This window comes from Oryctolagus cuniculus, chromosome 18 (genome assembly GCF_051225735.1).
Source record: "Oryctolagus cuniculus isolate XC-2025 breed Fujian yellow rabbit chromosome 18, ASM5122573v1, whole genome shotgun sequence".
Classification (NCBI taxonomy): domain Eukaryota; kingdom Metazoa; phylum Chordata; class Mammalia; order Lagomorpha; family Leporidae; genus Oryctolagus; species Oryctolagus cuniculus.
This window is the reverse complement of record NC_142884.1, coordinates 23037194-23063741: the sequence shown is the minus strand read 5'-3', so window position 1 is coordinate 23063741 and position 26548 is coordinate 23037194. Positions and strand designations below refer to the sequence as shown.

At 55.8% G+C, this 26548-nt stretch overlaps 2 protein-coding genes across 3 annotated transcripts in view; both read left to right on the top strand.

Annotated features, from left to right (window-relative positions):
• The window catches only part of LOC149120855 (protein Aster-A-like), a 426501-nt gene that overhangs the window by 283215 nt on the left and 116738 nt on the right, over positions 1-26548 (top strand). The gene's annotated exons all lie outside the window — the stretch shown is intronic.
• Positions 16964-25880, top strand: LOC149120862 (zinc finger protein 772-like). Of its 2 annotated transcripts, XM_089319561.1 has the most exons (5): positions 16964-17096; positions 18297-18335; positions 20078-20204; positions 20686-20808; positions 21399-25880. In XM_089319561.1, exons 2-5 carry the CDS (start codon positions 18303-18305, stop codon positions 22685-22687), a joined length of 1572 nt encoding a protein of 523 aa, XP_089175687.1. In that variant the 5' UTR covers positions 16964-17096; positions 18297-18302; the 3' UTR covers positions 22688-25880. The 2 variants fall into 2 exon arrangements, with proteins under 2 accessions (XP_089175687.1, XP_089175688.1); XM_089319562.1 differs by lacking the exon at positions 20686-20808 and having other exon boundaries at positions 16966-17096.

The following is a 26548-nucleotide window of genomic DNA, read 5'->3' as shown; positions in this document are numbered from 1 at the left end:
GGACCGTCCCTCACTGAGCCCTCGGGAGCCTCCTCCCCATCCCGCCTTCCTCTCCCTAGATCCTAGTCAGTGCCTCCTCCACGTCTCCTCAGACCCAGCTGGGACTGGACAGGTGTGTTTTGTGCCTGAGGCTTTAACCTGCTCTCTGCTGAGCTCACCTGGGCAGCTTGGCATACGGCCAAAGAGAGGAATTGCTGTTCCCTGATGGGCGGGGGTCTCCCAGGATGAGATCACAATGGTGTGAGGTAGGGAGCCCCACAGGCTCTGTGCTAACATGGCCTGCCCACAGCTGGCCGGCCCTCACCTAGGCCTGCCCACAGCTGGCCCTGCCTTCACATGGACTTGCAGCCCCTGGCATTGCCCTTGCCTGGAGAGGCCGGTCCAATGGTCAGACAGCTCTCAATGCTTCCGGGAAAGCAGGGAGCGAGGACTGGTGTGAGCAGAGGGCTGTCAGCTGCAGCTGGCTCTCATGGCCCCTGGCTGCCATCAGGGAGCAGGGCCCAGCTGTGTGGCCCAACCTGCCTCCCCCAAGTCTGCAGTCTTGGGATGGCCCTGGGAGCTGGGCCTGGAGACAGTCATTGCCCAGGCTCAGCTCCAAGCCAAGGGTGGCTTGCAATGTCCAGATGGAGATGGGCCCCTCCAGCAGGGGGCAGCAGGGGGCAGTGGTCAGGCTGTGGCACTCCTGGAGGGCAGGGCCTGAGATGCCAGGGAGGAGGCTCGGAAGCCTGGCTGGGGGCAGACCGCGTCTGTGCTGAGAGCTGAGGCAGGCAGGGAAGTGCACAGGGACCTTTCAGAGCCCCTGTCTGCTGCTGACCGTCGGGGTGACGTGGGCACTGAGGCAAGTGGGGAGCCCATGACCCTCCCTCAAGGCGGGACCCAGAAAGGAATGAGCGCTTGCAGGGAACTCCATGTCAGCCAGAAGAGCTGACGTGGACTTGAGGTCCTTGCGTCGCAATGGGGCTTGTGCAGTTCTTGAGGCTGCCCCTCCCCCTTGTCCCTGCCCTGCAGGAGATGAAAGAGCTGGCCAGGCTGGGCGCCACTCACTTCCATCACATCGACTCCGCCATCGCATGGACTTTCAGAAACCACCTCATGTTCCGGGAACGTTACGGAATGAAGTGAGGCCTCTGGGCTGGGGAGGACCCGCGGGTGGGAGGAGCAAGGGTCCTGGGGCACATGGGGTCCCTAGGGAAGATTGGGTGCAAGCCTAAAACAGTTCATTGAGCACAGAAAACAAACTTGCCTTTTCTATAGTACACAAACTTTCCCAAGACACTGTGGAGAGACTGAAATGAAAAGAAACACCAGGGGAGACAATAGTAGCAATCTAACTAATAAAGGTGTTGTTTCCAGAATATTCAAGGAGCCCTTCAACTCAGTCACAAGGAAGCAGTGGGCAGCCCACCAGTATCCCGGGGACACAGGCTCGGGGGACCCTTCATGAAAGCACACACAATTCACCTCCTCAGCGCATGAACACACGCTTATTCCCTACACCACAAAGGGGCACCAGCACACAGCTGTGGGAATGGGGGAAATAGAACCACTGAGGACACCGGGTGCTGGGGAGAACATGAGGCGAGGAACAGAGCACAGAAGCCCAGGCCCATGGCAGCACCCAGGGCCGTGTCACAATGAGAAACACACACCTCCCACACGAATCCCCAGCACACACGCACATTTACACAACCACTAGAACAGCCGAGTGCACAGAAAACACACACGCACGCTTCAGGGTTGTGTTCACAGTCACTGGATGCAGGGGAAGCCTGCACGATGCTCAGTGGGGAGACAGAGAAGCAACCCGTGCCACAGCTGAATCCTAGAACGGGATTCAGTGAGAGGCAGGACGAGGCTCGGGCCTGGGCTGACCTGGAGGCCTCTCGGGTGCATTCTGCTAAGAGAGGAGCATCCCTCAGAGCCTACACGTGCTGTGATCCACTCACAGGACGTCTGCAAGAGGCCGACCCCTGGGACACACAACAGGGCAGGGGTGGCCACAGCTGGGGAGGAGGGGAGTTGGGCCACAGGGGGCTCATGGGGAACACACAGGCGACAGGAGCTGCTCCCTACCAGGCTGAACGTGCATGGGAGGCTGACTCTCCACAGCTTAGACCCACGGGACTGCACTCCCACAGTGGGACGCTCACCTGTGCCCTGAACACCCACCTGGGGAAATGAAAGTGCACGGGACTGCGCCCTGGGAGGTGTGCGTGTCCATGCAGGCGGCGCTCACCCACACGGTGGACAACACGCAGGTGCCCTGACGACGTCACTGCGCATGAGCAGAGTGTCACGGGCCCTGCGTGTGGCTGTCAGGCTCTGTTAGGCAGAGCTGCACTCAGAGCCTCGGCAGCACAAGACGCACAGCCTCTGTCCTCTCTCTTCCAGCCAACAGGCCTTATTCCACATACTGATGGCCTATTCCGTCTACAATCCCGTGAGTATTCTGGGATCATAGTGCAGGTGCTATCCCGGCAGTCCCTGCAGGGCACCCCTGGTCACAGAGATTCCAGCATGGGTTGAGGGGCCTCGCTCATCCACAGCTCCGAGGAAGAGCGGTAGAGGCCAGGCTCTCAGCCTCCTTGGACCCAACCTCAAGTTCTGGGAGGAGAAAGGCAGCCTTCTCCTGGGCTGGTCTCCAGACCCCAGGAGCTTGGCCGTGTTGGGACGCCCCTCCCAGGACTAGCATTCCACACAGTGGGGCGGGGGGGAGAAGGCAGGGCAGATCAGGTGTACGACTTTGCTCTGGGTCCCACTGATGCCATTACACCCACCAGCCCTGTGGTTGGACCCATGGGCCTGAATCCCACTCTGTACAGCGCCACTGCCACAACCACCCACTCAGACTTTCCCATGCGTGGAGCAGGCGCAGGGCTCCATGGGTGACCCAGCAAGGCCTGGACATCCCCACCCCCCTGACCTGCCACTGGCCAACCCTGCCTGGTGCCCTGGTTCCCAGGGGGCCTGGCACTCAGGAAGCCCAGGCCTGCACCCATGCCAGAGGCACACCACCTGTTCCGGTCCTGTTAGCACTTCCTGGCTTACTTCTTCCTCATGTGAGAAAGGGCCACCGGCTGACCTGCAGAGCTCAGGGGTCCAGAAGCTTCCATGGGCATGGATCTGGATTCCCACAGCAACCTGGCCCATGCTGACATCTTGGGGGTAACAGGTGTCCATACTTGAGCTCTCCCCCTGTGCTGCCTAAGCTCAGGCCCTGCAGGATTCTCTCCAGGAACTTGGAGAACTTCTCTGGGCTCCAATTCTTGGGCAGCTGACACCAAGTGGCAGGATTCAGGCACAGGGGCTCCCTCCCCAATCTTCCTAGACCCTTCGGTGGGTGACCCTGATCTCCCTGAGAGGTGGCCATCCTAGGATATCATTCTTGCCAGGGGAGGTCTCCTAAAGGTATTCTGGGATCTTGCAGGAGGTGGGCTACAGCCAGGGTCTGAGCCATGTGGTGGCGCTGTTGCTCATGTATATGCCCGAGGAGGACTCTTTCTGGGCCCTGGTGCAGCTCATGGAAAGCAGGAAGCACGCGATGCACGGTAGGTGGATGGAGTGTGGGGCCCAGTGCATGCAAGTCCGTGCACGGCCCTCACTGGCTCCTGAATGTGCGGGACAGTGTCACAGTGTGGGGGGGGGGCTCCCAGGAAGCAGAGCTGACAGAGGCCACCCAGACTGAGGCAGCCCCCTTCTTTTACCACCACCCAAAGTCCCTGCAGTTTAGCCATGGCCATCCTGGGTGTGGGAACCTTCAGAACAAGGGGTCCTGTCCTTGTCCAGTGACTCAGGTCGGTTCTGGATCTTCTGCCTCACACATGTCTACGCAGACTCTCAAGCACAGAGCCACACCCAGGGAACTTGTGGAAGGCAGCATCCTCTGTAGGGTCACCCCTCCTCGCTCCTGAGTCTTGGAATGGTCAGGAGGCACCCAGTCTGACTGCACCCACCCCAGCGGGCTCCAGGGGCAGCCTGGCCTGGGCTGCACACAGTCACCCACCTGCACCCACCTCCCAAGCAGATCCTCTGCCCTGGCCACGTTCATCCCCACCTGCCCCTGGTCCAGCCTCCCCTGACCCTCAGTGCTCAGAAGCACCCCACCCAGGCCTGGGGCTCTCCAGCCTTCCTAGGAAGAGGCTCTCACGTGGGGGTGTGGCTGATTCTACTCAGGTTTCTACAAACCAAACACCCCCAAACTGGAGCGATTCCAGCAACACCTGGGGCTCATTGTGCATCGCGTGCTCCCCTCCCTGGAGAAACACCTGGTAAGTTAAGCACCTCCTTTCTCCTCTTGGGGGCTCTGGGCTCATGGGACTGCTTCCTGAGCCAGGGGAGGCCACGTCCTCACCAAAACTTTCCTTGGTTACGGGGGTCCGCGGCAGCTTGGGTGTTGGTTTGTTTTCCAGCACTTGGTCCCCCAGAGTTGGCGTAGATTGAAGGGAGACGCTGTCCCCAGAGCAGAGTGGACTGAGGGACCTGTGTCCCTTCAGGAACCTGCATGGCTGGGAGGGGGGATGCCCCTGCTGCTGGGCTTCCTGCACCCAGGGGCTCTGCCCCAGGGCTCAGATTAGAGGGAGTCAGGCCTGGGCCCTGGGCCCTGAGCCCCCTCTGCCTGCCTCTTCTTAGGAGAAGGAGGGTGTGTGCCTGGAGGACTCCACCGCCCACTGGTACATCCAGTGCTTCCTGGATGGGGTAAGTGCCCCAGGGACCCCTTGCCCAGGGAAGCTCCTGCCCCAGTGCCTGGTTCTCTGGTGCTGGTGGCCTGTGACTCTGAGCTCCCCCAGCCCCAGCAGACACAGGAGGGAGCCTGCTGTGCAGACCAGGCAGGCCCTGTCCAGCCCTGCTAAGGGTGGTCCAAGCTGAGGCTGAGCCTCAGAGCCAGCAAGGAGGGGACAGGGCCCACCAGGACCCATCCTGAGAGCCTGGCAAAGGCCAGAGCCCTACAGTGAGAGGCAGGAGATCCATAGACCCCCCGAGGCAGAGGCTGGTGGCAGCACAGCCCAAGTGCTGACCCCTCCCCCAGGTCCCTGGGGTGTCTGGCATCTCCAGTGTGGCTTCCAAAGTGTGCAGACCCCCAGGGTCCAGGACAGGACATGGTCATCCTCTGTGGGTCTGGTTCGCTGAGTGGGCAGGGATGTGGCCATGAGGCATGGCCTCCCCGCCCCTCCCAGGAGGAGCTCTGGCCTTCTTGTGTGATCAGCCTCCTGGAGTCTCCCTCTGTCCTAGGGGAGTGACACTGCACACCCACCCCTGTGGGCCCTGCTGAGGCCCTGACGGGCAGGTCCTCCAATGCCTCTGTCCCCAGGTGCCGTTCCCCCTGGCTCTGAGAATATGGGATATATACATCCTGGAGGGTGAGCACGTGCTCCCCTCCATGGCATACACGGCCCTCAAGATCCATCAAAGTGAGTCCTCAGGGCCCACAGAGGCCCGGGTGCTGGGGACGGAGGAGCTGGGGGTCCCCCTGCCTGTCCCTCGTGAGCAGGGCTTGAGGGAGGGATGAGGGGGTTTGGGAGGCCTGGGTTCCCTTCAGGAGGGCACTGAGAATCCCCCTGTTGCATCCCCAATCCCAGGCCCCCACAGACCACAAGGAGAAGTGGCCAGGGTCATCGCACTGGAAATTGGCCCCTGAGCAGTCCCTCCAGTGCTTGGCTTGACACCCAAGGGTGTCCAAGGGTGTCTGCAGCCCATGTCTGGTGCTGGGACAGGGCTTGGAGCAGCCATGGTGGCTGCGCCATCCCTAGGGCCCCTCCCAGCCTGACACCCACCCCCATGTCTAGAGCGCCTGCTGAAGATGCCCCGGGACCACCTCCGGGAGTTCCTGCAGGTGACCCTGAAGCAGGCCTGGTCTCTGAGCGAGGATGCGGTCATCAGGCAGCTGCGGGCCTCCATGCGTGAGCTGGGGAAGCTCCAGTGCCTCCTGCCTCCCGAAGGTGAGTCCAGCACATGGCCCCATCCCATGCTCCCTTGGGGGAGTCAGTAGTGGGAGTGCCAGGCCCTGACATCCCTGCCCAGGGCCTCACCTCTTCCTGGTCCTCCTTGTCCTCCCCGGGCTCAGCAGTTCTGCTTTCTGAAGCTCTGACAGCATGGCCTGGCGGGGCCTCGGGCAGCTTCCCAGAATCCTGTGGGTGCCGGCTCTCCCCCCACCACTCTGGGGCCGGGCCGTGGAGCTGTCCTCAGGACATTTGTGGCTCTGGCTCCTCGGCTGACTCCCACTCTGGAGTGGATTGGAGGCCCCGCCTTGAGCTACCCTGCCCAGGTCTGGAGCAGGTGCCCTGGCTCAGTGCCCCCAGGAGCCCAGAGCACAGCTGGACCCCCACTCCGGCAAGATGAGAAGTGGCCCTGCCTGCCCAAGGGGCTCTCCCCGACTTACCCCACACAGGCTCCTGGCCCGATGACCACAGCTGTTTGCACACAGGACCCTCCTAGGACAGGGGTGGGCGGGGCTCCCAACTGCATGTGGGCAGGGCTAGAGGGAGGTGGGGCTGTGGGAGACCCTGTGCAGTGATGTAAAGCCTGCCGGCACTGGATCCCCTTCAGCCATCTGAGAACCCCTGGAAGGGCCAGGTGCCCTGAGCCCAGTTGTGGGGGCCGAGTGCACTCCTGCGAGCAGGGCTGGGCACAGAGGCAGGCGCTGGGGGCCCCGCGGCAGAACTCAAGGGCAACTGAGTGTGGGCTCTGCAGCCCTAGCCTCGGGCCAACAGAAGGCAGCGGGACCCGGAGCATCGCTGGCCTCTGGGCTCTGGTGGGGAGGGGTCCCCGTGCTCGTCCCCTGCTGCTGCTGCCATCATGGACCTGAGCGCCTGGGTCCCCATGCAGAGCAGAGATGGGCTTGTCCCAGCTCTAGAGGCTCTAAGTGGGGGCCCAGGTGCAGGCTGTCCAGGCACTGGGGAGGCCCCACTGCGCCTCCAGATGCTGCCTCCCTGGGTGCTCATGGGACAGTAGCGATGACAGCCCAGTCTCACCAGGAAAGAGACAGTGGCCCAGGGGCAGAGGACACAGGGCACCCCTGCCACCTCTTTAGAAGCGGCATTCCCTGTCCCTGAGGGCCTGCACCAGACTCCATGTCTGCCCCACAGCCCCAGCTCTCACCCCCATCATCTTAGGCTCAGTTCCTTTCCAGCCATGTAGGAGGGACTCAGATGCGGGAAATTCAGCCAATGCGCTGTTAGGGCGCAGGAGGTCAGGTGGGGTAGCGGACGGGGTCCTGAGTTGGTGCTTTAGTCCCCAGGGATGAGAGTGAGGCAAGGAGTTCAGGGCCATCCACCCTGTGGGGCTGTGCAGGAGGAGCCGGTGGTGTCCCAGGGCTCCCCTTGCCCGGGTTGCACACACCCTCCCCTCTGGGGCCAGCAGCCTGGAAGAGTCCTCAGCGTCACACGTGGTGATGGGGACCCCAGGGTGAGGTCGGGGCAGGCACCCTGCAGGCCAGACGGGGGCTGTGGAGAAGCAAACCGTGTCTCTTCTTCTTCCAGCCAAGGCCATCGAACGGTGCAGCAGGCCCCTGGGGCAGGCACGCGTCTCCCAGATGCACGTTCCTGCCCCCACTGCTCCGAAGGCCAAAATCACCATTCAGGACACAGTGGCAGTGTGGGAGCAGACCAGGGGTCCCGCTACCCGCGCAGTGATGATCCGTCCTCCAGAAAGCTTTGGCCTCCGCATCACCAAGAGGGAAGGCATGGAGGAGGAGGAGAGCTGGGAAGGCAGCCCAGAGCCCCTCGGCCTGGGCTCCCCTGTGGGGACCGCAGAGTCTCCATGTTCTGCCAGCCCCACGGAGTCTCCAAAGTGCTCGAGGTGGGGAGGCCTGTGCCAGTGCGCCAGTCTCCCTAACCTGAGCGGGCCAGAGCACAGGGAGGACGACTCCTCCGACGCTGGCAGCCGGGAGGGCCTGTGGATGTGGGCTCCTCCACGGGCCTCGGAGTGCCCAGAACCAGGGCCCATACAGGCTGTCCCCGCCTGGGGGCCACGGCTGAAGACTCCCCACTACTGGCATGGCAGCCCCACGCACTCTGGGGACAGTCACGGGCTGGAGCCGGCCAGAGCCAGCCCTGGGCTGGGAGACCAGGCCCGTGTGCCCTCCCTGGCCAGAGGCCTCCTTACCTCTTATTCTGTGGGGCACCTGGATGATGGGTGCCTCCTAGAAGAGAGGCCGAGTCCACCATCTGTCCTGCCCAGGCTGGGCAGCAGCCTTCCGTGTGTCTTCACGGCATCCTATACACTTGGTTGAGCCCCACCACCCAGGCTCTTCCTGGGGCCAGGACACCCTGACACTGGAAGACAACAGCCGTGCCAGGAGCCACTGTACTCTCCTCCCTGCCCCCTCCCCCACCGCCACCCTCAGGTGGTGCTGAGTCTGTATTAAATTGTTCCATGGAAAGGAGTTTGCTCCAGTTTGTGACCCCGGCGCCCAGCGGCAGCAAGGTTCCCCGTGTTCCTGGGGAGATGGGTGGTTCCACAGCACCCAGCCCCAGGCAGAGACCCACTCAGGACCCTGCAGGCAATGCCTGAGATTCAGCTGTGCCCTGTGGGGCTGGGTCAGGGTGGGAGAGCAGCAGCTGTGAGTGCCTGTGACCTCTGGGACAGATCGGCACAATAGGAACAGCCGTGGTTGGAGGGCCTGTGTCACCTCTGTGCTCTCCCCTAGACCTGGGCGGCCGTGGCTGCAGCATCCCTGGCTTGACCCCACATGGCTCTCCCACATGGGAGAGGATGCGCACTCTGGGCTGGGAGGCGACCAGTGGCCAGCAGTGCGTCTATTGCCCAACTGACCAGGTGTTCATAGCCTAGGCTGGAGGCACATTTAATAGAATCAAATGGATTCTCGGTGGAGGTGAGAGGGACTTGCTCTCGGCTGTGCCTGTGTGTGAGCACCATGGGAGCAGAGCCCTTGGCCCTGGGACTCAGAGAGGTTCTCCAGGAAGGGCTGCTGCAGAGCGCTAGAGGGGCCTGGTCTGTGTGCTGAGCTCATGTGCTGTGGGCGGGAAGGGCCCTAGCACGCAGGTCACCTTGCTCTCCCACAAGCACCACTGTCAGAGGTGATCTCTGTGGCCGTGTAGCCACAGCTCTCAGCCGGGCACGCGGGCCACGGCTCACCTGAAACGCAGGGGCGGCTCCAGAGCCCTGTAAGGACTGGCGGTGAATTCGCAGACTCAGCATTTCCCAGCTCCTGCCCGGCTCCTGTCTCCCAGGACACACATGAGGCCCCGCGATGTCTCTAGAGGTTGACCTGAGGGACTCGAAGTCCTACCGGAACCCAGGTGCTGTGAGCAGTGCCACTGAGCTGGCCTCTGCCTGGACCCCCAGCCACCCCTAACAGAGGACTCAGTGCCTGGGGTTTAGGGGGCACAGGAAGCCAGAGTGGGTTTAGGGAGACCTCAACTAAAATCCGGAATGGGGAACCCCTGATGCTTCGGGAAGAGGCTTTCTCAGAAACCCTTCAGGCTCATTGGAGGGCGTTTAGCTGAAGTTGGAGGGGAGTCCTGGCCACTCTGTGTGGCAATAGCAAAATACCTGAAGCCGCGTTGCTTAGAAAATGAAAGAAGTTCACTTTGCCTGTGGCTTGACCAGCCCGAGAGCATGGCACGGCACCAGCTTCTGGTGAGGGTCTCATGGCAGACAGCATCCCCCAGCAGGAGTCCGAGTGAGATGGGGCTGGAGGAGGACTGGGCCCTGTCCCTGATGACAACCCCAGGGCAGGCAACATGGGGAAGACACCACTGGGACACGTGCATCCCCTCCTGGACCACCCGGGGTCCATCCCCTGCCTCGGCCCCTGAGTCCAGCTTCTTACACACGTGCACCCTGGGAGGCAGCGAGGATGCCTCAAGTAGTTGGGTTCCTGCCACCCACATGGGAGATTTGGGTTGAGATCCAGCTTCAGCCACACCACTGCAGGCCTCTGGTGAGGGGAACAGTGGATGGAAGCAACCACCCCCCAAGATCCACGAATTAAACATTTGTAACGACATCTTGATAATAAGGAAATATTTGTAGCAACAACAATGGGAACTCACCCCTGTGCACCCTAAGCCACCCCAGGAGGCCAGCGTCAGTCCATGCAGGAGCTGGGTTGGGCCCCATGCACCCATGCTCCCTGCTCACGGACTCTGGGGAACAAACCTCCCCCCCAGTGAAGGAAAGTGCAATGCGGAGAACACCAAGCCTAGGCATCTGGAGTTTGAACTCAGGCAGAGAAAGGAAAACGCATGGGCGTCCTCCACCCAATTAGGAACATTTGACTGCTGAAGCTGAGTGGTCCCCATTCAGCACTCGCTGTGTTATTTTACAGCACTTTGTGAGTCTTCCAAAGAGTTTATAATGCAATTTAAAGGGAGAAGCTGAGTGGGGAGGGGGAATAAAAGAATCAGTTAAAACCCAAGTGTTGCTGGACAGCATCTCTGGACATGACATATCTGTGTGTTGAGGTGGATCTGTTCTGAGAGGAGGAGCGTGGTGGGGGACAGAGGCGTGGAGCCACCACACAGACCGGGGAGTCGGGTGAAAGTGAGCCAGATCGAGCAGCCCACAGACTAATTTATTTCAGTTGGTACAGCAGCTTATATAGCCGAGACATCCAATCCAGTCATGGGACAGTCTGTGCCCTAACCAATCACAGCCTGTGGCCAGGCAGTTTCCAAAACCATCCATTCACAGCCCATTGCCAGGCAGGCTCTGCTGCCATGTGGTTTCCCAGGTGGTTTTTGAAGTAACCTGAGTAACATGCTCGCTTGCCAGCGGCCATCTTGGCATGGCCTTCTCATTCCACCACATTTCCCCCTTTTCATTTATTTTTGAGCAATGGGAGGCATGATTCTTGGCCATACCATTGTTGACCCCATTTCCATGTGGTATCTGTATGCGGCTGTGCCTGTCTTAGGTTGTCCCCCAGGGGATATTACCCATTGTTTACTAATCAGTGCTCAAAACGAGAGACCACAGGAGTGCTTGCTCAGATGGGGTAGGAATGAGGAAGAATGGTAACCAGGAATTGTGTGACCACACACAGGCTGTGGGCCGTTTGAGTGGCTGATCTGTGCTAGGGGGGTATGAAGCATTACTGGATGTGGCTATGGGCAGTTTCCCAGGGTAGGATGATAGGGCAGGTGCGTCTGCTGACAAGGCAGATTCTCAGTCTTGTTCAGCTGGTTCTGGTTGGCTGTCAGTTGCAGGCTTGATGTTTCTGGCTGGTACCCAAATGGGCTGTGCCGCATTCTCTGGAAAGACACAAGCATATCCTCCACCTTTGGTTAGAGAGGGTGTGGCCCCTTCCATTCTCCTGTCAGGGGTATTTCCACCTAACCATAGGGGCCGGGGTCTGGGATGGAAAGGATCCCCAGTGTTTATAAACTGGGCTGACCCCTTGGAATCAAAAGGAAGAAACTTGATAGTGAAAAGGACCTCAGTCAAAGCAAGCTGTGGGTCTGGGGGCATACGGTTGTTTTTCTGTCCTTGTAAGAGATCTTTAATCGTCCTATGAGTTCTTTCAATGATTGCCTGCCCCTGTGGCTTGTATGGGATACCTGTGGCAGACTGTATGTTCCAGGACCTCAGGAAGGAATTAAATTCCTGTGGTGTATACGCTGGCCCGTTATCAGGCTTTATTGTCCAGGGGACACCGAGGACCAGCAGGGCTGACTTAACCGCCTTTATCACATTTCTAGCCTTTTCTCCGGATTGGGCTGCTGCAAATACAGCCTTTGAATATGTATCTCCCACCACTTGGACAAACATAAGTTGACCAAAGGAGTTAATGTGGGTGACGTCCACTTGCCAGAGCTTCTAAGGAGCAAGTCCTCGCGGGTTGACTCCTGCTTGTAGCAGTGGGGCTGACAGGGCGAGGGGGCACAATTCTTGCAAGAGTGCACTAGGTGTTTGCATTGGTCATTGTTAGCTCCGGGAAAAGTGATTTTGTGTTGCTTTCTGCCATGTGAAGTTTTTGGTGTAGAATAGGGGCTTGTTCTAGGTGTCTGATGGCAGCCATGTTGCAGGAGATAAGACGATCCACCTTTTCGTTGCCTTGGAAATCTCACATAACAAGCAGCAAGTGTGACCTGCAAACCAACGTAAGCACAGCAATGGAGTTTTCTTTCTGAAGTTGAGCCTTGAAGGATCAAAATTGAAAGTATGCATCAGGAACTGAACCTCACCTGTGTTTAGATGGGGCCTGCTGAGTGGGAGAAGTCCTCATGAACTCATTATGTCAGAGTTCTCACTTAGCCTGTGAGAAACTGTTTTTTTTTTTTTTTTTTTTTTTTAAGATTCATTTATTTGCCGGCGCCGCGGCTCACTAGGCTAATCCTCCGCCTTGCGGCGCCGGCACACCGGGTTCTAGTCCCGGTCAGGGTGCTGGATTCTGTCCCGGTTGCCCCTCTTCCAGGCCAGCTCTCTGCTGTGGCCAGGGAGTGCAGTGGAGGATGGCCCAAGTGCTTGGGCACTGCACCCCATGGGAGACCAGGAGAAGCACCTGGCTCCTGGCTTCGGATCAGCGTGGTGCGCCGGCCGCAGCACGCCAGCCGCGGCGGCCATTGGAGGGTGAACCAACAGCAAAAGGAAGACCTTTCTCTCTGTCTCTCTCACTGTCCACTCTGCCTGTCAAAAAGAAAAAAAAAAGATTCATTTATTTGAAAATCAGAGTTACAGAATGGGAGAGACTGAGAGAAAGGCCAGGCCACATTCAGGAGCCAGGAGCTTCTTCTATGTCTCCCATGTGGGTGGCAGAAGCTCAAGTACCTGGTCCATCTTCTGTTGCTTTCCCAGGCCATTGGCAGGAAGGTGGATTGGAAATGGAGCAGCTGGGATTCAAAGCAGTGCTGATATGGGATGCCAGCATTGCAGGCAGCGGCTTTGCCTACTAAGCCACAGCACGGTCCCTGAGAAAGTTTTGGTTTTTTTAAAGATTTATTATTTGTTATTTATTTGAAAGGCAGCGTTAAAGGGGGGGGGGGCAGAGACAGAGAGAGAGGTCTTCCATCTGCTGGGTCACTCCCCAAATGGCCGCAACAGCCATATGGGATGCCGGCACTTCAGGCCAGGGCTTTAACCCGCTGTGCCACAGCGCCGGCCCCTGATAAAGTTTTCATTTACATGCTGAATCTTGGCCAGCTGAAGCTCCGGCTGGGCGGGAGAAACGTGGAGTAAGCAGTGGCAGGAGCAGGTCAGAGGTACTAAGTGGCCTGTGACGATGATTGAGGCTGCAGGCATTTTTCCATGTGCTTGTTCTGTGTGTTTGGGTACGGACACTGACGATTCGCACTTCTCTCTTGCTGTTGTTTTCCACGCCCATTGTTGGGGTTGTCTTTACATACAGTTTTCAGGTTACGGAATGTTCAGCGGGACCATAATGAATTTTTTTTTTTTTTGACAGCAGAGTGGACAGTGAGAGAGAGAGACAGAGAGAAAGGTTTTCCTTTTGCTGTTGGTTCACCCTCCAGTGGCCGCCGCGGCCGGCGCACCGCACTGATCGGAAGCCGGAAACCAGGTGCTTCTCCTGGTCTCCCATGGGGTGCAGGGCCCAAGCACTTGGGCCATCCTCCACTGCCCTCCCGGGCCACAGCAGAGAGCTGGCCTGGAAGAGGGACGATCGGAACAGACTCCGGCGCCCCAACCGGGACTAGAACCCAGTGTGCCGGCTCCGCAGGCGGAGGATTAGCCTAGTGAGCTGCGGCGCCAGCAACCATAATGATTTCGAGGACCGGCTGCTGAGTCTCATGGAGTCGGCGATTGTTGCTTCCTTATTTTGGGCGAAGCATGAGGACTCCTTTACCTGCGCGAAGCCTACCTGAGTCATGTTGGCTGGAAACAGGATTATTTTTACTGTTTTCTAGTAGCTCAGATGTGTGTAGAAGAGCGTGTATGGGAGCTGAGTACCTAAGGCAGAGACCATGGTGCTGTTAACTTATTGCCTCTCAGCCTCGATTTCTTCTCCGCCCAGCAGTGAGACACAGAAGCTGCACCTGCGTTCACTGGTTTTCTGCTGGTGCAATACCAAGCTCTGCCAGTAGAGGGTGTAGGAGACGCACTAAAGCAGAGCTGAAGAAGGGATTTTGGAATTTGTTCTTCCCACAGTGCACCTGCCGGCGCGTTGTGAGAGCTCTAGGAAGATTTTGATGTCAGCAGGTTTTGATGTCAACATTGAAGTGCCTTCCTGTTCAGCAGCCAGCCCGCAAGCTCCCAGAAAGCTGCTTTCTGTTCCCTAGGCGTGGCCCGTTGCACACAGCATAACCTGCACCGTGCACGGAGTCCCACATCCACCTACTCGGCTGGCGTCTGAACCCAGCACTGGAGGCCCCTTCTTCAGGCATTCTCCCCTTCAAGGGCGACTGGCAGCTTCCTACAATTGCTATTCCTGAGTCTTTAGATTCTGTTTTATCAGATCTACAGTTAATGATTGTTTGCTGCCTAATTATCCCACGTATTAAAAAGGTCCGATTCCAGGTCCAATAAAATTGGGTGTTGAAAACAGTTAATTAGAACTAGAAGGATGGGGCTGGCACTGTGGCGCAGAGGGTTAAAGCCCTGGCCTGAAGCACCGGCATCCCATATGGGCACCAGTTCGAAATCTGTCTGCTCCGCTTCTGATCCTGCTCTCTGCTATAGTCTGGGAAAGCAGTAGAAGATGGTCCAAGTCCTTGGGCCCCTGTACCCGTGTGGGAGACCTGGAAGAAGCACTTGGCTCCTGGCTTTGGATCGGTGCAGCGCCAGCTGTTGTGGTCATCTGGGAAGTGAACCAGCGGATGGAAGTCCTCTCTCTCTGTCTCTACCTCTCTCTTTCTGTGCCTCTCCTCTCTCTGTGTAACCCTGACTTTTGAATAAATAAATAAATAAATCCTTTTAAAAAAAGGAATAGAAGGGAACTTTTTCAACCTAGCAGAGGACATTGGTGTAAAACCCATTGGATGCAACACTGAAGGACAGAGCTTGGCCCCGCAGTCAATAAGGGACAATGATGGCTGCTTTTGCCACCACTATTCGGTATCGTCCTGGATGTCCAGAGCAAATAGGCAAGAAATAGAAATGAAAGGTATCTAGTCAGGGAAGAAAAAGCAAAATTATACTTAGGAATGACAGGACGCTGTATCCTCAAAGCATCTGCAAAACCTAGTAAATTGGCCAGCGCCGCAGCTCACTAGGCTAATCCTCTGCCTGTGGCGCCAGCACCCCGGGGTTCTAGTCCCAGTCGGGGTGCCGGATTCTGTCCCGGTTGCTCTTCTTCCAGTCCAGCTCTCTGCTGTGGCCCGGGAATGCAATGGAGGATGGCCCAAGTGCTCGGGCCCTGCACCTGCATGGGAGACCAGGAGGAAGTACCTTCGGTACTTCGGATCGGTGCAGCGTGCCAGCCACAGCACGCTGGCCATAGCGGCCACTTGGGGGGTGAACCAATGGAAAAAGGAAGACCTTTCTCTCTGTCTCTCTCACTGTCTAACTCTGCCTGTCAAAAAAAAAAAAAAAACCCTAGTAAATTGAGCAAAGTTAAATAATCCAAGACCAACACACAAAAACTGTTGTTTTAAATACACAATAGCCATGAACACTACAAAAATGGTATTGAGAAGACAATTTCATTTATAACAACATAAAGAGGCCAGCACTGTGGCATAGCGGGTAAGGCCACCACCGCCTGCAGTGCCAGCATCCCATATGGGCACAGGTTCAAGTCCCAGCTGCTCCACTTCCAATCCAGCTCTCTGCTGTGGCCTGGGAAAGCAGTAGAAGATGGCCCAGGTCCTTGGGTCCCTGCACCCACGTGGGAGTCCCGGAAGAAGCTCCTGGCTCCTGGCTCCCAGCTCCTGGCTCCTGGCTCCTGGCTTCGGAACAGTGCAGCTACAGTTGTTGCAGCCAACTGGGGAGTGAACCAGGTGATTGAAGACCGCTCGCTCGCTCGCTCTCTCTCTCTTTCTCTCTCTCTCTCTGCTTCTCCTTCTCCCTCTGTGTAATTCTGACTTTCAAATAAATAAATAAATCTTAAAAAATAACAGCATTAAAAAAAGAACTTACACAGGAATAAATTTAATCACAACAGAGCAAGACTTGTACACTGAAAATGACAAGCTATCGAAGACCACAAAGCATTGCTGAGAGACATTATGCAAGACCTCAATAAATGAAAAGGTATCCTGTGTGCATAGACTTGACAACTTAGTGCTGGACACATAAAATCGTCTATGGGATGCCAAGAGCTGTTTTGACACACGGGTACATGTGTCATGTCCAGTCAGGGCAAATACAACCTCCTCCACTGCTTTCCCAGGTTATTAACAGGGAGCACCTGGGACTCCAACCGACACCCACATTAGATGCCAGCACTGTAGCAGGCTTAGCCTTCTACACCACAGCGCCGGCCCCAAATAAATGCATCTTTAAAAAATAAAAAAGATGCCCCCTTCCACATTTCCTTCACCAGTGATGCGGTCTTCACAGAAAATGTCACTTGGTAAAAGTCTCTTCTTCCAGATAGATGTCGAACTCCTTAAAAGTACTTGAATATCTCTCAGAATATGGAGCAAGACATATTACCGGGATACAATGGTGTTGAAGGGTTGGGGCATGAGCACCGATTACACAGTAGGGCTGCTGCTTGTGCGAATTAGCAGGAGAACTCCACACCTGTCCACCTGCGGTACCCTGCAAGCTTCCCCATCTGAGCCTCTCTGCAGTTTTTTATTTTCTCTCGTCATCACCCTGACAGCCTCGAGCCTACAGAATTGACTTGAAAAATTTCTATGAAGGAAAGTACTATGATCTTTATTAGCTCTTAAGATAATAAGTGCTCACGTGTGTGTGTGTCGGACCGACGTGGTTTAGTTTGTCTTTTGATTTTGTCGCTTTGGGAAGCACGTGGGTCTCAGAACTTCGGAGCGCGCTTGCCACCTGTGCCAGAGTCTGGAGCGCTCGCGCCCTCCAGCGCAGAGGCCCGGGAGAACTACATTACCCAGAATCCTTGCGCAGAGCCCCTGCGGCGCTAAGCCAATGGGGGCCCTTGCAGAGGGACGCTTGGGCACGTCCAGGCGGGACTTCCGGCGCCCCTGCGGCGGCGGTCCTTTTGGTGACTCTTGGGTTGGTCCACCTGGACAGGGTCTGAGCTCTTGGTCCGGCCCAAGGTAAAGGGAGCGGGAAGGCGTGAGCCGAGGCGTCGCTCACGGTGCATGGGGGCGGGTCTGTGGCTCGGGAGGGCGCCCTCTGGGGCGACTCCTCGCGCGGGGCAGGCTGGCGTCGGGGTTTGGCTGGGTCGCCTGCGCTTGCCCGCTGAGGCTGGTGCTGCGTCCCCTGGTGCTGACCTGTCCGATCCCGCCACCCCGCTGGAGCCCCGAGTGAAGGCGCCTGCTCGGGTCACTGCAGCCACAGCTCTCTGTTCGGGCCAGTCCAGGGGCGGTACGGGTAGGTCCCCTGTTTTTGACACGCGGAGTGATGAGAGATGCCCCTTACAGAGGGACCAGGGTGTGCAGAGCCTGCGGATGCGACTGGGAAGCGTTGGGACCCGTGAGCAGATGAGCTAATCTGAGGGCACTGGTGGCCCCGGACGGTTGTCATCAGAAAGACTGGATCCCGGGACGATTTTAAAAGGTTCCCGAAGGTTACTAAGAAGCCGGCCGACTGGGGGTAGAAGGCAGGGGTGACTGATGAGGAGAGGAGAGACGGGCAGACAGGAGGCGCAGGGGGACAGGGAACATTGTTGCCGGACCGGAGTGGCGATGCAGTGGTGCGCAGATCTTTGAGAACAGAGAAGGTACCCCCCGCCTTGGAGTCACCACACCCCGGTTTAACTTAGGGAGAAATGGAACAACCACTCGCTTCCACATTAAGGGATCAACATTCCTCTAAAAGTGTGCATGTAAACACTGAACTGTGGGAATTTAGCAAGTTAAATTTGTGCATGCAATGCAAATGTGGTTAACACCATAATATACTCCCAGAGCCGTACGTGAAAACACTAAACATCACAGTATTGCATCCTCATACTTTCAAAGACCCATCGCATGATTTACACTGAAAACATTGACAGAAGACTTGATTTTGTGGATAGTGATAGAGCCTACTTAGCGCTTGATGCGTAATTACTGATGCATTCGATACCAGTTCCAACCCCAGGATGTGGGTGCCATTCTTAGGTCCATTCAGTGAAGATAGGCACCGGAAAGTTGAATCCTTGTCCTGGGTCACATAGCAGGTAAGAGGTCGCACCAAGGACTGAAACCCAAAATTTGGTCAGTTAGCCCAAGGTCACCTTGCAGGGCATGATCAGGCGATCCCTTGGGGTGCAGCATGGGTGCCTTTCGCTCACAGTCTCACTCTTCCCACAGGTTTCCATGGCTTCAGATGTGTTCACGAACCATGCACAGGTGAGTGGATAGTGTCCCCCTTCCATACCTCCCCATGACCCATATGGTCTCCTGGATTTATCCTGCTACTGCTTGTCTGCCACATTACTCAGTTTGGCCTGGGGTAATGTGTCATCAGACACCTGATCTGGCATCTAGGCCAGTTTCTGGCCACCTGTAGAATGTTCTGTGGCAGGTGTGTAGGCAGAGGGTCAGCATGTGCCAGTGCACAGTGGTGAGACAGAGCTGGCAGGCGGCTGTCACAGGCCTCTGTATGTCTTAGAGGACCTGCGAGCCAGGATGAGGGAGTCAGGCCTGGAGCAGGGGCCCAAGGACTAGGGCCATCCTCCACTGCCCTCCCGGGCCACAGCAGAGAGCTGGACTGGAAGAGGGGCAACTGGGACTAGAACCTGGTACCCATATGGGATGCAGGCACTGCAGGTGGAGGATTAGCCAAGTGAGCCACGGCGCTGGCTCCTGGATTTGCTTTTAAAATATATCCAATCAGACTCTGTGATCGAGAGATGGATGGAATTTTGACCCTTGCAGCTAGCAGGAAGGAGATGCCATCAACTGAGAAGGGGAAGTCAGTTGTAGGCGTGAGTTTCAGAAGAATTATCAGGCGGTAGGTTGGGCTATGGTCCGTTTGTGATGTTCCAGAGACCCTGAGTGGAGTGAGTGAGTGGACAGCTGGACACACAGCTGGAGTTCAGGCAAGAGGTTCATGCTGAGGACAGCACAAGTTGGTGACCTGTGTGTGGCCTGGGGCAGAGCTGTGAGTCCCATTTAGGAGGCGACATCTTCAGGTCATGGTGACCATGTTACTGGGCACCTGCCTAGGGTTGGTGAATGTCACAGAGAGGTAACGCCAGAGAGGTGGCTGTGGGGTTTGAGGTGGGTATGGCAGATGGCCAGAGCTTCCCAGGGGCGTGACCATGGGAGGACAGCAGTGATGGAGGTGACATGACTGCCCAAAGCCTGCACTTACTCCCCCTTGTCAAGGCTCACCAGTCCAATGGTGACCATTGGTGGGGTTGGAGAATTTGCTTAGGCTTACGAATAAGCTCAGGGGCCAGTGGGAGAGTCAGTGACGGATGGGCGGCCAGGGGAGCTGGGCACTGAACAAGGCTTTGATGGGAAGAGGACGGCTGCGATAGGGGAGGCACAGCAGTAGAAGAGGGCTTAAGGTATTGCCACCTGCATGTGAGGTTGAAGCAGGGGCCAGGACGAGGTGGAGAGGTCTGGACAGCAGGGCGAGAGGCCTGCCCTGGCCCTGTGGGCTGTCAGATGTGGGACTCAGGATGGGATCACCCTTACATTTCCCAGTGTTTTCTGGGTTCTCCCCGGAGCTCAGGGAGATGCCCATGGTATACGCAGGGCATGGACAGTGGCAGTGAGAATCCAAATGTGCGTGATTGATGGTGCCCAGAGGGATGTGGCCAAGGGAGAGCGTGAACTGAGGCTCCCAGGGGTGGGCCCTAGGAGGTGAGGGAGGACGCTGGGCCCGTGTTCGCTGGTACGGGAGGCATGAACTGCAAGGCATGCCCAGGGGAATTCGTCAGTCCCAGGGCTCAGCATTTACCTGCCCACATGTCTGCAGTTGATGTGGGGGACACAGCGAGGGGATTGTGGTGCTATCTGGCCTCCGCCCCCTGTGAGCCTTCCTGAGAGGAGGGTGGGAGGGACTGGGTTTAGGGAGCCAGGGATAGAGAGGGCCCTGGGAGAGGGGCTGCTTAGAGACACTGCTGTGCCCGTCATGGCAGGGCAGGGTGACCTTGGAGGATGTGGCTGTGGACTTCACCTGGGAGGAGTGGCAGCTCCTTGGCGAGCCTCAGAGACTCCTGTACCGGGATGTGATGCTGGACAACTTCACCCTGGTGGCCTCGCTGGGTAAGTCCCTCACCCTCGCAGCGTCCGGGCTGGGCTGGCCCCTCCTCCTCTCTCCAGGGCTCTCTCTTCCCTTCCCACAGCCGCCAGTGGACCTTGCCTCCTTCCTGGGTCTTCTTCCTAGGCTTCAGGCATTCCTCACCCTCTCCCACGGAGCCCCAGCGTCTGGTGCCCTCAGGCCTTCTAGGGAAGGATATGGGGGCCCGTGGCTTCCACTTGACGTGGCTTCACCTTGTCGGGGGACCGTCCGGGATTGCCGCCCCTCTCTGCCCTTTACTGCACCCTCCTTCCTCCAGCTGACGCTGCCTCTTGCCCCATGTCAGGAATCACAGGCGTCAGCTGGAGAACCGGTTTTGGGGGCAGTGGGCCGATCCTAGAGGATGTTTCTCCAAGGTTCTTCTTGTAATACTGGTTGTCACTCCCGGTGGGCTGGGTGCTCTGGCTGTTGGTGTCCATCCACTTAGCTGCTTTGTCTTTCTCTTAGGATTTGCTTCTTCCCAGATCCGTGTAGTTGTCCGGCTGGAGGCGGGGGAAGGCACCTGGGCGCCTGGCAGGGCAGGCGTTGGGCCAGCTGCGGCACTAGGGACTTGGAGGGGACCTGGCCCTGGTAAGCGACAAGGCAGGGATAGTTCAGTGTCAGGGCTAGGTTCTCCTGGCACCCAGCACGTCTGCCAAGACAAGTCCATAACTCATTTCAGTCTCTCCTTTTCTTGGCATTTTCTCCACTTACCCCTCCTGTTTGATTTCTGACCAGAGCTAAGCACACCCCTGTTGCCTGAAAGTCTGCCCCGTTCCTGCCCACCTGTCGTGCTCTCCAACAAGGAGCCGCACATACCGCGCTGTGAGACGTGCTCCGGGCCTGCGTCGTGCTTCGGCAGCTTCTCGGATACGGTTGGTTTTCCCAGATCTGGGCACAGCCTTCCGTTCAGGGCTCCCAGGTCAGCCGCCGAGAAGCCCCTGCTGAAAGCCGTCGGCAGATCAGCGAGTCAGGCTCACAGCGCGCCCTTTGCTGTACTGTATTCTTGTTCCTCCCCAGAGCCCCCAGTGGTGCAGTGCTGCCGGGCTCGGTATGGAGCCTGCCTCAGCCCAGCTGCGGCCGCCTCATCCTCCCAGGAGCCCCATGTGTTCGATCCTGGAGTTACAGAGCAGGCGTCTTTTCCCGCATCTGCGTGTACAGCAGTGTTTCTCTGCTTTCAGGCTGTTGGTTTCAGATGGAGAATGCCGAGGCGCCTTTGCAAGCAGTGCCGCGGATCAGGACTCCCAGGTCAGGTTCGGCCACGCAGAGTGCCGAGCCATGTGGGATGTGTGGCCCAGTCATGAAGGACGTTTTGCTCTTGGCCGAACACCAGGGGATTTGCTCTGGGCAGAAGCTTCAGGCATGCAGGGCGTGTGGAAGACAGTTCTGCTTCAGCCTAAGCATCGCTCAGCATCAGGACGGAGAGGGGCTCCCCAGCAGGGAGGAGGACGGGGCGTCACCGCTTACGGGCTGCAGAGGCCACCTGTCAGAGGAGCCCTTTCTGTGCGGGGACGATGGGGAGGACCTCCTGCCCCACCCAGGCCCTCTGCACAACCAGACCGCTGACCTCCGGGGGCGTCCGCCCAGAAGTGCAGGGTGCAGCGAGGTCGTTCCCACTGGCGACGGGCGATACCGGTGCCGTGAATGCGGGAAGGCCTTCAGCCAGCAGCACCGCCTCGGCCAGCACCAGAGGGTTCACGCTGGAGAGAAGACTCATGCGTGCCGCGAATGTGGCAAAGCTTTCAGACGGAAATGCAGACTCGTTCAACACCAGAAAATCCACGCCAGAGACAGGAGTTACGAATGCACGCAATGTGGGAAGTCCTTTAGACAAAGCTATGGCCTTGTTCAACATCAGAGAGTTCACACGGGGGCAAAGCCTTATAATTGTGTAGAGTGTGGGAACTTCTTTGGCTGTAAAACCACCCTGGTTCGCCATCAGAGAATCCACACTGGAGAAAGGCCGTATAAGTGCACAGAATGTGGGAAATCCTTTAGACAACGGTCTGGCCTAATTGGACACCAGAGAATTCACACAGGGGCCAAACCTTACGAATGCAGCGAGTGTGGAAAATTCTTCAGCCGCAAAATCACGCTTGTTCGGCACCGGAGAATCCATACCGGAGAAAGGCCTTACAAGTGTGCTGAATGTGGCAAGTTCTTTAGCCAAAGCTCTGGGCTTGTCTCACACCAGAGAGTTCACACTGGTGAGAAACCTTATGAATGCACCGAATGTGGTAAATGGTTTAGCCACAGGTCTAGCCTCAATTTACACCAGAGAGTGCACACTGGGGAGAGGCCTTATGCGTGCAGTGAATGCGGGAAAGCCTTCAGTCTGAAATTTACACTTCTTCGACACCAGAGAACCCACGCGGAAGAAAGACCGTATGAGCGTAGTGAACGTAGGAAGTGCTTTAGCCACAAATCCAGCCTCATTCAACATCGGCAAAATCATGTCGGAGAGTGTTGAGCCAGTGGCCTTCCCTCGCTTGGTACCAGAGGGTTCGCCCTGAAGAAAGGCCGTGGAATACAAGAGTGTTATCTGCTTGGTCAATGCATGACGGCAGAAAAGCTCTGAGAATAGAGTTGTGAAGTGGCCGTCAGCCAAAGGCTACACCTCACACCTGACGTGCAAGCCGCAGTGTGTGGGGAGGCTTCCGGAGGTGCGTTACCCTGTCTGACCTGCACGAGGCCCTTCCCTGAGTGCTCTCCCTGCCGGTGCCAATGGCAGAATCCATCTCCTATGTACCATCCGGTCACCCTGTGAGCGGAGGGACGGCCAGTCTTTGTACTGTGTCCCCTGAAGGAAACCACAAGTGGCGTGAGGCCATCGCAGTTTACCCTGATCAGCTTAACACACTGATGGGGTTAATAGAATTGGAGCCAGCAAACCAGAAGGCATGTGCCTTATCCAGTGGTGCTTAGAGAAATATTCTGGTCACTATAGCTGTGAGGGATTCGGGTATTCAGGTATTCTCAGAACTTCCAGATTTAACGCCTCCTGTGGCTCAGATCACTGGTAGGGCAAATAATCTGAATGTTTTCTGAATTGTCAAGACTGTTTGGGTTGCTTACTTCAAGGTCATTGCTATACAGGCAAGAAAAAGAAACCAAGAAAAGCGCTGGTTGTCTAGGCATGTGACTTATTTAGCATCTATTGCTTGCTAGGCTTTGCTTCCATTGATGTAGGGCTGTCCCTTCCAAAGGAAGAACTTTTTTTTTTTTTTAAAGATTTATTTATTTATTTGAAAGAGTTACACAGAGAAAGGAGAAGCAGAGAGGCAGAGAGAGAGAGAGGTCCTCTATCCAATGGTTCATTCCCCAGTTGGCCACAATGGCCAGAGCTGAGCCGATCCAAAGCCAGGAGCCAGGAGCTTCTTCCGGGTCTCCCATGTGGGTGCAGGGGCCCAAGGACTTGGGCCATCTTCTACTGCCTTCCCAGGCCAGAGCAGAGAGCTGGATTGGAAGTGGAGCAGCCAGGACTTGAACCAGCGCCCATATGGGATGTCGGCACTTCAGGCCTGGGCATTAACCTGCGCCACAGCACCGGACCCCCAAAGAAGAACATATTTAAGATGTGTTTGCCAAATCATCTCATTTTTCAAGAGAAGTGAAGGATCCAGATTTCCATGTTGAACTGTTAAAAAATTTGTTTTATTTATTTATTAGAGAAAGAGCCCCCATCTGTTTGTTCACTACCCAAATGTTTGCAGTGGCCCAGGGGCAAAGCTGGGAGTTAAGATCTCAACCACGTCTCCTAGGTAGGTGGCAGGAACACAACTATTTGAGCCATCAGTACGGCCTCCCAGGGTCTGCATTGGCAGGAAGCTGGAATCAGGAGCTGGAGCCAGGGAGTCACCCAGGTATTCAGATATGGGACATGCATCTTAACCACTAGGCAAAATGCCTGCCCTGAACCAGTTGTTTTTTTTTTTTTTTTTTTTAAAGATTTATTTATTCGAAAGGCAGAGAGTTACAGAGAGGCAGAGAGAGAGAGAGAGAGAGAGATCTTCCATCTGCTGGTTCACTCCCCAAATTGCCACAATGGCCAAAGCTGGGCTGATCTGAAGCCAGGAGACTCTTCCGAGTCTCCCACATGGGTGCAAGGACCCAAGAACTTGGGCCATCTTCCACTGCTTTTTCCCAGGTCATAGCAGAGAGCTGAATTGGAAGTGGAGCAGCCGGGACTCAAACTGGCACCCGTATGGGAAGCCAGCACTGCAGGCGGTAGCTTCACTCGCTACACCACAGTGCTGCCCCCCTTGAACCAGTTTTTGAAGGCTCTATGTAGATGCAGTTGATGTTCAGTGTGAAGAATGATTTTTATGTATCCATGCAACCTTCACCACGGTCATGATAATGAACAGATTTCTCAGCCACAAATTTGCCTCATCCTTTACAGAAATCCCCCTTTATCCAGTTTCTTTTTTTTCTTCCTTTCCTTTTTTCTCTTGCTGTATGTCTCTTTCTTTATTTAAAAAGATTTATTTATTTGAAAGAGTTACAGAGAGAGGGAGAGAGAGAGGGGGAGATCCTCCATCCAGTGGTTTATTCCCCAATTGGCTGCAACAGCTGGGCAGGCTGAATTCCATCTGGGTCTCCCACATGGGTGGCAGGAGCCCAAGCACTTGAGCCATCTTCCATTGCTTTCCCAATTGCCTAAGCAGGAAGCTGGATTGGAAGTGGAGCAGCCAGGACTCAACCCAGTGCTCATGGGATGCTGGTGTTGCAGGCAGTGGCTTAACCTGTCATGATGTGGGACCCCCACAGTCTCCAAAGTTTTGCTGTGGTGAATCATAGTCAAAAAATACTAAATGAAAAATTTCAGAAATAATTCAAGTTTTAAATTACTTTTATTAGTTTTTTTTAAAGAAAAAGGTTATTTATTTATTAGAGAGAGAGAGTGAGAATGAATGACATAGATCTTCCATCCATTGATCGACTCACCAAATGGGCACAGTAACCAGATCTGGGCTAGGCTGAAGCCAGGAGGCTGGAACTCCATCCTTGTCTCCCACATGGGTGGCAGGCCCCAAGTGCTTGGGCCATCATCCACTGCCTTCCCAGAAGCATTAGCAGGGAGCTGAATTGGCAGTGGAGTAGTCGGGACTCGACCTGGTGCACCCTTTTGTTGTAAATGGTGGCTTAACCTGCTGCATCACAGTATTGGTCCCTGTGGTACATTGTGTGTCCCTATGGTACACTGTTAGAATTGTTTTATTAGCTATGTTTGTTAGTACATTGTTAGAATTGTTTTATTAGCTATGTTTGTTAATCTGCTATGCCTTATTTATAAGTCAAAGTTTGTCATATGTATGTATATGTAGGAAAGGCCAGTTTGCTTATATACATGGTTTGGTACTGTCGACATCCACTTGGTACATACGCCCTGTGGATGCAAGGGGACTACTGCAGACTTTTTAACTTTTCTAGAATTTTATGTGAATGGAATACCAAAATATTGTTCTAAAGAAGTTTTTATATTTTTTACGCAGTGTAATTATTTTGGGATTCCTCCATGTTCCATGTCTGATTACTTCATTGTTTTAGTCTAGACTAGTATACTCGTGTGGTTATCCCACAATTTGTTCTACATATCTGGTAAGGAACATGAGTTGCTCCAAGTTTGGGATTATTACAAATAAAGTGGCTGTGAACATTCACATACTTGTCTTGTGTGTTAATAGCTGGGAGACAAAGGCCTGAGTGTCTCATTTCTAACCATGGGATTTTAATTTCAGTTGTGACAAAGTGATGACATAGGCCAAGGTTGAAGAAAAGAATTTATTACCTATAGTTCCTAAGAGAAGGGGGAACATCACGTCACACAGGGCTACAGAGAGCACCCTGTTGGTCAGGAGGCAGAAGTGAGCAAGGGGAAGGCTTAGGCCACAGCTTCTGCGGGAATCCCACAGGAAAGACGTGGAAGGGCAGTTTGTAGCGAGCTGGTTTGAATAAGTTAGCTGGACTTTGGGCTGAGGATTGCTCTTGTTACCTGATAATTGCTCCTGGGATGCTTTAGAGCAGAGCGTGTGTTGGCTTAGTGTGAGAGTTAGAGAAGCAGTTGGGGCAGGAGATTTGGGATTACTGATTGCATAGAGTTGTGTGCTACTAGTCAAGCCCTGCGTTAGCTTGAAGAAAGGATAATGTGGAAGGGGCAGTCTGGCCAGCTCGCTCAGCTGTCAGAGCATCAGAACTTAGACATAAACACACGGGGTCAGCTGGTGTGTGGATGTTTGTCTCTTTAGAAACTGACAGACTGTTTTCCACAGTTTCCAGTGGTGTACTAGAACTTTGGTTGCTTGCGAGGCTCACCAACATGATCTAATGA

Bases quoted from the DNA above. Each gene is read 5' to 3' on its own strand.
- LOC149120862 (XM_089319561.1), top strand. From the start codon at position 18,303: ATGGCTTCAGATGTGTTCACGAACCATGCACAG. The intron at 18,336-20,077 runs GTGAGTGGATAG...CCGTCATGGCAG, and splicing joins TGTTCACGAACCATGCACAG to GGCAGGGTGACCTTGGAGGA. The intron at 20,205-20,685 runs GTAAGTCCCTCA...TCTTTCTCTTAG, and splicing joins CACCCTGGTGGCCTCGCTGG to GATTTGCTTCTTCCCAGATC.